At 44.4% G+C, this 11,725-nt stretch overlaps 1 protein-coding gene across 2 annotated transcripts in view; it reads right to left on the minus strand.

The window, feature by feature from the left end:
* LOC105013033 (synapsin-2) overlaps window positions 1-4,879 on the minus strand; it is a 164,929-nt gene extending 160,050 nt beyond the window's left edge. The window contains exon 1 of one of the 2 annotated variants that reach the window (XM_020056412.3): window positions 3,899-4,879. In XM_020056412.3, coding sequence (XP_019911971.2) covers window positions 3,899-4,287 — 389 coding nt within the window. In that variant the 5' untranslated portion in view covers window positions 4,288-4,879. The remainder of the gene's footprint in view (window positions 1-3,898) is intronic. The other variant, XM_010874275.4, reaches the window with a different exon arrangement.
* Between the last annotated feature and the right edge of the window lie 6,846 nt (window positions 4,880-11,725).

Consider the following 11,725-nt stretch of genomic DNA (forward strand, 5'->3'; position numbering starts at 1 on the left):
GCATTATTACCAAGGGCCACATTCAGAACTAGGCATTCATACAGTTTCGGGACAGATCTTGCATTGGCTTGAACACTGTAATTACGTGAAGGGACAGTAACATGTAATGTGCTCTAAATGATAGTGTCACATGCTAATGAGATCAGACGCCCTCTCTCCCTCATTTGGTGCACAGACCCCTGTTCCTTTTCATTGCTCTATTGCCTCTCTATATTGCCCCAATCCCTATGTAAGTTCCTTCTTGTCAGTCATTGTTTTTGGATTCCTTCCGTAATGATGTTCAGCCCTGTTCTGGTTTTGTTTAAGATGTATTTGGTGTTAGTTATTTTTAGCCCTCCATTCTCCCTGCTTCAGTGTCTTGCGTCTTACAACGCTACAGAGAGTCTCTCTGTGTCGGTGTCCTGGCTTCAACAATGTTACAGATTAAGTAATGTGTGCTTAAGCTATAGGCTTCACAGGCATAGAAAGAGTCCCTTCCAAGTTCAAATATGATTGTGAATCTCAATAGGGATTCAAATAATAAAAAAATGTATACATGTATGCTATGTTTGGCACAAGCCCCATAAGAAGCAGTATTATTCTTATATAATAAGAACTGGTGGATTGAAATTGCATTAAAAGTAACAAAGTATAAAAGAATAGCAAAAAATAGTCTGGTAGCAGCTCTTGTGAAATGTGGAAAGAATGTATTTGTGTGGATGAGTGCAGTCCATATAGTTTAAGAGTTGAGAAGTATAATTATTTGCAAACCAAAGTTGTCTCAGAGTCTTAGAGAAAATGTTATCTAGAGCTACTTACAATTGTGAGTGCACACATTTTCATAGTGGCCACCATAGGAATCTAACCTTGAAACACAGATCTTCAAGAACAATGCTTTACCAGCTGATCTGCATGGGACCATGGGATCTAACTATAAGTAACTGGCCGATCTCTTGTAATGACCAAGTTAGAGTAATGATCCCATGAGCAACTGGGTCAAAAGAGAGGGATCAGACCCACTATACACTGTATAGGAATGGAGGCATCAGAACATGCTACGGAAGTCACTGCTAAATCCAATACTCACGCCATTGTTGTTTGCCCACTGGATTAACTACCGTAATAACTTTATTCAAGGCCTTTCATTGGCCAACATGGCTTTAAGGTTAGGGTTATTTTTTTACTTTCATGTGGACAGATCTTTTTTTTTTAAGTGCTTGTATGGACATTATTTTTTAAGAACGAAGGACAATAAACACTGTTTAGATTAGATTTGATTAGATTCAACTTTATTGTCATTGAACAGTACACGTACAGTACAACAAAATGCAGTAAGCATCTAACCAGAATTGCAAATTGAAGAATTTACAAATATTAAGTATATGTGCATTATAAGTGGAATGTGTAGATGTACAATGAAGACAATTGGCAATACTAAATGTGCAATTAATGCAAATAGAGAAGGGCAGAAAGTTTACAATTTATATATATAATCTATGTTAGAAGTGGGATAACAGTCATTCGGGTAAAAATGGCAATTTCTAAATGGAATTCTAGATGTGCAAACAATGCAAATTAAGGAGTACTCTAGTAGGGTAGCATGAGCAACCATGATGCAGAGATAGCAGCACTAAGGTGCAAAACTAAATGTGCAAAGTGGCAAATTTAATGTACAAGGTGCATGTGCAACTGAAATGCAGGGATGGGAGCGGATAGGTTCCTGAGGTAAACACGTACCTGTAACAATTATTTGGCTATTCCATTATCTGGCTTGCAAGGCAGTGTCAGAATAGTACAAAGAGAGTAGTGAAACAAGGACCTGAGAGGGAGGGGGGGGGGGGGGTGGTAAGTGATGGGCCACATTTTTAAATACCCATGTATGTGTGGACTAGGCCTTAGTTAGATCTCTGAGAAACCTTTAAGGGCAATACATGTTTTGAATATGCTACTAGTTTCTATATTTATTGCTAATATGACTATTTGTGTTGCTACCATTTAAAGAGCTTGAAGTGTTGTCAATATATTCCATACTTCATAATATCCATAAAATATACGAATGTTCTTAATCAAACACAATGTTTATGTTTACCCTGGTTGTTCCCACAACTTGATGGCGGTTTTTGTACAATACTGTACAATACTGTTGTTGACATCAGTTTGAATGCAAACAAGTCCCATGCTCCAGAAGAAGCATCCTTTTTGGCACCAAATCAAAATACTCTATTCAGCAGCACATATTTATTGCAGTCTACTGTTACATCCACAGTATCTAAAAATTAGGCTGGGATACTTGTGATATTGTGTGCATGCCAGGCAGACAATTAGTGTGTTTTTTTTTTGCCAATTCTGTGCATGTAGAGATAACATAATCTGAGTGGATGGAGGCACTGTAGTTTTGTTGTGTCAAAGAAGGGGGAAAATTTTGACTTTTTCTAAATGGATATTGGACATGTCAATTATGATGTACAGAAATGCTTCTAAATAATGCATGTATTCCTGATTACAAATATATCTGGTATTTTGCTGTCAATTTCCCCCAAATCTTTAGACTTGCGTTAACACAAATGTCTCAGATGGGACAAAGCTTTTATCTGCCCCTTTAAGTGCAGGTGGTTACCACAGTTACAGAACCAACAGCACCTGCTTTGTGACAATTTTCCTCTCTTGGTGTCACTTGCTAGCTTGAATCAGTTCATACTATCGCAATATCAATGTCATTAGCAGTTGCAGCTTAGTCTTAAAAAAAAACAAAACACAATCATGTATGTATAATTTACAACAAAAATGAGTTATGGTAGACTAGAGTGCATATATTTTGTTGCTGCCACTCTGGCTGTAATAGGGATAGCCAGTTTCCAAACTTTCCAACTGTTTTTATACTTGCTCCTCTTCCTCTTTTCTATGGAAAATACAGCTAACTCATCTGTAATATCATGTCAGATACTTTTAGGTGGTAATAGCTACCTTTACCGTGTAACATTGTGCTTCTTTCACTACTTTCATTCATTTAGTCAGTTTTACTGTACTTGCAGCATTCACTGACACCTAGTAACATTAAAGAACAGACAAATTACAGTCTTTTTGTTCCTTAATAGTTGAACTCTCTCTCCTAGATGACCTGTGCACTGGCAACCCCAAATATCTGTAAAGTGAATGCCAACAAACACAGTTAAACTTGTAGTTGCACACTGTCACTTCAACTAAACCATAACATTATTTTGCCATGGTGGGGCAGACTAAGGCGTACCTCTGCTGCATTAAAGCGGTGCAGGAATCACTGCATTGCAGCCACATAAGCATAATAGTACAACCATATAACCGTAGCATTACATGCCAGCCATAAATAATATTACAGTTCTATAATCTGACATTCCTATATCCATAACATTAAAGCACTATAACATACCCCATATTTATTACATTGCAGCTCTATAACTATAACATCCAATTGTCCATCATAGCTCTATAACCTAATATGAGGTCATATAAACACAACATGTCATAACATTAACTGTTCCTTATTCTTTTTATATCACAATATATTGCAGAGCCTAGAGCAGGTAACGTGCTGTTGATCCCCTGAGTATTGAGCACTAGCTGTGTTTGTTTTTATACATATAGCCATCCAACAAACAATATTTAAGCCAGGATTTACTGTGAATAGGATGTAATTAAGCTGATATGTAACTGGTCAGTTCACACACACCCCAGATGCAACATTCAATGGGGTCCAACCTAACTATATCCAAACCCGACTCTAACATTAATCGGAAGGTGTATTATTTTGTATAGGGTGATATACAGTACGTTTTAAGTCGTGTGTGCATCATCCAGTAAGTGCATTACTGGAATCCTATCTAAATATCCTTTGATGGGAACAGCTAATTGGTTGAGTCATGCTATCCAAGTGTCCACTCACCATTCATTGTGTGGCTCATCGATGACCAGCAGTATCTTAAACCTCTTGGAGACAGCACTAGGTGTTGGGCTCTGTTCCACCAGGCCAGCTGACACTGCTGTCTGCTTTACCGCGTTGGTGATGGAACTCAGGGAGGTCAGGGAGCTGAAGAACCCAGAGCCTGACGATGTGGCTGGAGCTGGTGCAGGCAGAGCATGCTCGGGCCTCTGCTCTGAACCTGGGGAGACAGAGGGGGCTGTGCTGGGGGCAGGGGATGTGGTTGGGTCTCCTGGGGGGGCTGTAGAGGGGGGAGGCGGTGGTGGGTCGGGTCTCTGGAGGTCTGTCATGTAGCCGTTAGGAAGGTTAGCTATAAAGCTGCTGTCAGACAGACGACGACGTAGAAAGTTCATAGTAGCGTTCGAAGCGAGAACTGAGAGAATTCAGGTTCGGTAGAGAATTGGTTGTAGAGCGAGATGGTTATAAAAAGAGCTGGTTGTAGAGTGTGCTATTCTGATGGAAAAAAGCAGGCTCAGGTTAAAAGAGTAAAGTAAAGAGGAGAGCAGTAAATATTTATCTTACAGTTTGTTACTGCAAGAGGATCCTGAAGAAGAATGCTGGATGAGGCTAAATTAGTCTAGATGAAACTAGATGTCTTGGTGTAGCCCAGGCTCTGACCCAGTCTTCCAGAGCAAGCTTTCCAAACCACAGAGAACCCAAGCGAATCCTTCTCCCGCGTGATGTATAGTGAGTGTATGTGTCCTATGGTGAGTGTGTATCTGTGTCTGTTGTGTGATGCTGCTCTCCCTCGTTGGTATCCCTTATTCTGCCTATACACATCAGCGGCAGCAACCTGAATGCCTGCAAGAGATGCTCTTGCTCTGCTTCTCCTCCAACTATCTCTCTCTCTTTCATTCTGCCACTCCTCCTCTATCTCTCTGTCTTTGGCTCGCCTCCTCTCTCTGTAGGAAGTATTCTGGTTGGTTCTCCCCCTCCCCCATCCAACCTCATAGCTATGTGACGCAGGCACTGTGTGCTGCAGCTTCTGAAAGGGATTCCAGTCAATGTGAATGTGTACAAGGAGGAAGGATAGCATAGTGTAGATTAGCTTACGTAGGGTCTTCCCTTTACGCTGCTGTGACGGCTCCCCTAGGTCACTCCCTGCTCCTCCCCCTCTACTCCCTCACTCTCTGCCTTAGCCTTTTCAGGGTCACCTCCACATCCTGGTTAGACAGAGCAATAAAAATGAGGAGAAACGATGAGTGCAGAAGTGAGAGGGACAAGAAGAGAGATGACCATGATGACAATGAGCATGTGGATTAGGAGAGAGACAGGCTAGGTGATGGATAAGGAGATACAGGTTAGGTGGATGTTAAGGTGAGAGTCAGACTGGCTATGTGATGGATGAGTAAAAAGACAGACAGGCTAGGATCAAGGGTGAGGAGAGAGACAGACAAGCTAGGTGATGGATGAGGAGAAAGACAGACAGGCTAAATCAAGGATGAGGAGGCAGTTCAGGCATCAGTATTTAGAGTTTGAAACACCAGATGTGTATGTATAAAATCATACCGTGGTACAGGCTCACTAGTCTGAATGCCTTAGGGACCAGTTTATAATAGAAATAAGAAATATTGGAGATTGGTGTTACATTGAGCCTTATTACTTAAAGGGAAATAACAGAAAATGTGGCTAGGTTAATAAGTTCCTTTAGACCTTTATTTTCTAGGCTTTTCCCTGTTTGCTGGGCCCGAGTCCATTTCCTTGTAGCCTTAGGATTTTCCCTTTTTGCAAGGTCCTATGCTATTTGCTGGATGTCCTTAGGAAATATCCTGTTATCTAGACATGAGGCTGCTGGAATTCAGGTGTTTCTCTACCTCTTATTGCTAAGGGATTGTAAAACACTTGCTTGAAAGAAATGCGTGAAACAATATCTCAGTACTGACCTTGTAGAGATCTATTGGCCATGTCATGCTTTAAGTAGAAGAGTCCCACAATTGAAAGGGGAGAGATGTTTATATAATGTTTACATAATGTACTGGGTGTGGAGTCGTGATGCTGCTTCCATCTGCAAGGGGAGGGGGTGGAGAGAGCAGAAGACTGAGTCACAGCTGCAGGCATATTGACATGCTAAGCTTATCTAGCTCTCAATGTTTTTTGATGAGGTAAAAATAACCCAACAACATGCCCCTCCTCTCACTCTTGATTTGTTGTACTGTGTGAAGCAGAGTAAATGCAGGTCAGATGGATAATACCAGTTTCTGCTTGTTTTAGTTGTTAGCCCAGTGTCTGGGTGAGTATTGGCAGCAGCCTTGTTGCCAGGGCAACGATCATGTAAGGCCAAGAAAGCAGTGATCTTGGCCAGTGTTGGTGTGCATTCAACAGAAATCATCAAACCATATGGGTAGTTAGTCCCATTTCTTACCATAGGGAATTGTAACCCTTACCTTTTCATCCACCACAGACAAAGGAATACAGTATTATTTGTGTTAAAAAAAAACATAGGATTATTACAGTTTAATAATAACCTTTGTAACAAGCACAAAGCGATTCTGCCAGGCTTCCGATCTCTGAGCCACATCAAATCAATAATTCGCATTGATTGGCCAGAAAATATGAGCTGATAACTCCCTATGCAAATTACAATGCAGATTTTACACACATCATACTTGCAGATATAAGGTTAGTTGAATCTGGGATGGTCAGTAAGTCCTTCCTATGTCAAACTGATTACAGGTTGTGTCAGAAGCATTTGTTAGTAGACAGCTATACTAAAGCAAATGTACAAATCTTTGTTACAAAACTCCACCCCTACTCTGCCATATTTATTTTTATTTTATTTATTTAACCTTTATTTAACCAGGTAGGCTGATTGAGAACAGATTGTCATTTGCAACGGCCACCTGGCCATAACAAAGCGCCAAATGCAAAATACAGTTACACATAAGAGTACACAGAGTACAAAATAAAAACAGCAGAGTCTGTATAAAATACAAATGCTGGACCCAGTCTATAAAAAACAATGACTACCACTAAGTAGTTGCCCATACCGTGCGGAACACATTTAACAGTTGGCATTAGACACAGTGGGCAGAAGGCATCCTTGAGCTTTTTCCAAATATGAACCCATGGATGTAGGGTTAGGGTCTATAATCAGAGAATAACTAACCCTAAATGGAATCCTATACACAATCATTTAGCAATGAACCCACCCCTAAAGTCTAACACTAACATGAATAAAAGTGTGCCCCAGGCAGTCAAAGAGGATCAATATGCTTCATTTATCCTCTGAAGAAGCCTGATACAGGCGAAACGTCAGGAGATCTGCCTTCCTTTTTTTTCAAAAAATTTTCATTCATTTTGTTTACATTTCATACCCTTTAGCCAGCACTTCGTCAACTAAGGTGCGCGTTTCTTCCATCTTTATCTTGTTTTAATTAAACACTAATAGATTTTTCTTGAGTTTTACAACACATTGGGAGATATTTAAGGATTATTTTTACACCCAATTGAGGGAGACTTAAGGGTGGGTACCCTTCAACTATTCCCTCTTTTATGGACGATCCGTTCTTCCTTATTTAAGATAGTTGACTCTTAGGGTTTACTCTACCCCTTCCTGTTCCTTCTTTGTCCTGGTCTTTATTCTCTAATTGGTGTTAATTCAACAGTTTTCATTTCAGATTGCTTGATTGGATTTAACAAATTTACTTTCTCCTCAACTGTTGAACCGGTTGGTCTCATTCATATGGAATTTCCACTTCTCTTACAATTCAGAGGTGTGACCTAATTACAGTCCTGAAGGTGAGTTGCTTATCTTATCTACTTCTCATAGAGATGGCTAGAGTACCAAATTCTGTACCTAACAACTTACCTCTTATAGAATGTTAGAGGGCCAGGTCCTTTACCCATGGATATTATAGACTCAGTTTTGACCAAATTTATTTTTTAATACTGCTAGCGATACATCATTCGGAGATATTGGCAGACTCAAAAAGAACAAACGTATGCCCTCCTGGGATGATGAAACAGATTAACAAACTCACTGCATTTGTTAGGCCTTAATCTCGGAATCGGATGACCACAGAAAGGGTTAATTAAACAGAATACCATGTTGTGCATGGAAGGGGTTCTATCCGTTCTGATAAACCATTATGATGGGGTTATTGCAGCCGGTTTGGGGGGGCTAAGGGGTTTGGTTACAAGGGCCTTTGATAGAGTAGTGGGTTTAAGTAAAAAGCATGACATTGCGGATGGATAAATTGCTCGCCTTTGCGTTTGATTATCCGGCTTCTAAAGTGAAGTTGTACATTTTAACCATGGGAGGTGAATATACAAACAACACCTGTGGCGTGGAGTACCAAATCACTGACTGGGAAGTATTGCGCCATGTGGTGTGTCATGAAATTAAGTCCAACATGAGAGGTTACACTATCGACACTGGTTTGGAGATCGATTGGAAAGGTGTGCCAAGCTACACAGAGAAAATGCAGCACAATAGAAATCTGAAGGAAAAATTTACTTTGGTTGAGCTTTCTTCCCTGATGTGGAACATAAGCAATGGAAAGATTGCTAAAATGTCAGAGGTAAAGATACCTGTTAACGTTAATATTAAAAATAACCAATTAAAAAAATATATTTTAATCAATCTACGTTCCTACTCTCACCTATGGTCATGAGCTTTGGGTCATGACCGAAAGGACAAGATCCCGGATACAGGCGGCCGAAATGAGTTTTCTCCGCAGGGTGGCTGGGCGATCCCTTAGAGATAGGGTGAGAAGCTCGGTCACCCGGGAGGAGCTCAGAGTAGAGCCGTTGCTCCTCCACATCGAGAGGGGTCAGCTGAGGTGGCTTGGGCATCTTTTTCGGATGCCTCCGGAACGCCTTCCTGGGAAGGTGTTCCGGTCTCATCCCACCGGGAGGAGACCGCGGGGAAGACCTAGGACACGCTGGAGGGACTATGTCTCCCGGCAGGCCTGGGAACTCCTCGGTGTCCCCCCGGAAGAGCTAGAGGAAGTGTCTGGGAAGAGGGAAGTCTGGGCATCCCTGCTTAGACTGCTGCCCCCGCGACCCGGCCCCGGATAAGCGGTAGAAGATGGATGGATGGATATTTTAATCCCATCCACCCCGGTTCTTTCGGGGGAAAGGAGCGACTTCGGAGAGGTGTTGCGCAAGAAACAGGAAGTAGTGTAAGAGACGGACCTGTTACTGATTGGCTGTCCGGCCAGGACGCTTATACTCTACATAAGCCAGTGAGAAAAACCTACCCGTGAAATAGAGTGTTTACCACACATTGTTTATCCCAATTCCAGGCCGACTTGTGTGAAATGCAGCTTTTGCTGATAAAAATTATGGAAATTGATACATGTTAACGATAATAGACATTTTCTCAAAAGTAGCTTTTATGAGAGTGTTAAAAAATAAGAGTGGGACTGACAACATTACTAAACCCTGACATATGCTATATTGCCTGACAACATTATTACACACTGTGCTATGCTCTATTGGCAGACAACATGAATACGCCCTGCACTGCCCTCTGTTGGCTGACAAGAGTAATAGACCCTGCACTATGCTGCATTGGCTGACAAATTTGAACATCATGTACTGTCCTCTGTTGGCTGACAAGAGTACTGAAACCTTGCACTGCCCTCTGTTGGCTGACAACATTACTAGACCCTGCAGTGCCCTCTGTTTGCTGAAAACATTACTACACCATGTACTGCCCACTGTTTGCTGACAAGAGTAATACACCCCTGCACTGCCCTCTGTGGGCAGACAACATTAGTACACACTGCACTGTCCTCTGTTGACTGAGAACATTTTAACCCCCCCTGCACTATGCTATTTTGCCTGACAACATTATTACACCTCCTCCATGAACTGCCACCTTAACGTGGTGGAGGGGTTTGAGTACCCGAGTGACCCTAGGAGCTATGTTGTCTGGGGCTATATGCCCCTGGTAGGGTCTCCCAAGGCAAACAGGTCCTAGGCGACGGGTCAGACTAAAAGCGGTTCAAAACACCCCTTAATGATGAAAAATTATTTGAGTTCCGTGATGTCGCCCGGTATGGCGCAGCCGGGGCCCCACCCTGGAGCCAGGCCCGGGGTTGGGGCTCGCACGCGAGCGCCTGGTGGCCGGGCCTTTCCCCATGGGGCCCGGCCGGGCATAGCCCGAAGGAGCGACGTAGGGCCGCCTTCCTGTGGGCTCACCACCCACAGGAGGGACCATAAGGGGTCGGTGCGGAGAGGATCGAGCGGCAGTCGAAGGCGGGGGCCTAGACAACCCGATCCCTGGACACTGAAACTAGCTCTAGGGACGTGGAACGTCACCTCGCTGGCAGGGAAGGAGCCTGAGATCGTGCGTGAGTTTGAGAGGTTCCGACTAGAGGTAGGATCACCTCTACGCACGGCTTGGGCTCTGGAACCACACTCCTTGAGAGAGGATGGACTCTTCACCACTCTGGAGTTGCCCATGGTGAGAGGCGGCGGGCTGGTGTGGGTTTGCTTATAGCTCCCCAGCTCTGCCGCCATGTGTTGGAGTTTACCCCGGTGAACGAGAGGGTCGTTTCCCTGCGCCTACGGGTCGGGATAGGTCTCTCACTGTTGTTTGTGCCTACGGGCTGAACAGCAGTGCAGAGTACCTGACCTTCTTGGAGTCTCTGGGAGGGGTGCTGGAAAGTGCTCCGACTGGGGACTCTATCGTTCTGCTGGGGGACTTCAACGCCCACGTGGGCAACGACAGTGACACCTGGAGGGGCATGATTAGGAGGAACGGCCCCCCTGATCTGAACCCGAGCGGTGTTCAATTATTGGACTTGCTAGTCACAGTTTGTCTATAATGCTAGTCACAGTTTGTCTATAACGAACATCATGTTCAAGCATAAGGGTGTCCATCAGTGCACGTGGCACCAGGACACCCTAGGCCGCAGGTCGATGATCGACTTTGTTGTCGTTTCATCTGACCTGCGGCCGTATGTCTTGGACACTCAGGTGAAGAGAGGGGCGGAGCTGTCAACTGATCACCACCTGGTGGTGAGTTGGATCCGATGGCGAGGGAGGAAGCTGGACAGACTCGGCAGGCCCAAGCGTACTGTAAGGGTCTGCTGGGAACGTCTGGCCGAGTCTCCTGTCAGAGAGATCTTTAACTCCCACCTCCGGCAGAGCTTCGACTGGATCCCGAGGGAGGCTGGAGATATTGAGTCCGAGTGGACCATGTTCTCCACCGCCATTGTCGAAGCGGCCGCTTGGAGCTGTGGCCGTAAGGTCTCCGGTGCCTGTCGAGGCGGCAATCCCCGAACCCGGTGGTGGACACCGGAAGTAAGGGATGCCGTCAAGCTAAAGAAGGAGTCCTATCAGGCCTGGTTGGCTTGTGGGACTCCTGAGGCAGCTGACGGGTACCGACAGGCCAAGTGGACTGCAGCCCAGGCGGTTGTGGAGGCAAAAACTCGGGCCTGGGAGGAGTTCGGTGAGGCCATGGAGAAGGACTATCGGCTGGCCTCGAAGAGATTCTGGCAAACCATCCGGCACCTCAGGAGAGGGAAACAGTGCCCTACCAACGCTGTTTACAGTAGAGGTGGGCAGCTGTTGACCTCAACTGGGGATGTCGTTGGGCGGTGGAAGGAGTACTTAGAGGATCTCCTCAATCCCACCGTCACGTCTTCCATTGAGGAAGCAGTGGATGAGGGCTCAGAGGTGGACTCGTCCATCACCCGGGCTGAAGTCACAGAGGTGGTCAAGAAACTCCTCGGAGGCAAGGCACCGGGGGTGGATGAGAACTCCTCGGTGGCGTGGCAGTCGGGGACAGTGCCTCTGGGATGGCAGACCGGGGTGGTGGTTCCTTTTTTAAGAAGGGGG

The sequence above is a fragment of the Esox lucius genome, chromosome 2 (assembly GCF_011004845.1).
Source record: "Esox lucius isolate fEsoLuc1 chromosome 2, fEsoLuc1.pri, whole genome shotgun sequence".
Lineage (NCBI taxonomy): Eukaryota > Metazoa > Chordata > Actinopteri > Esociformes > Esocidae > Esox > Esox lucius.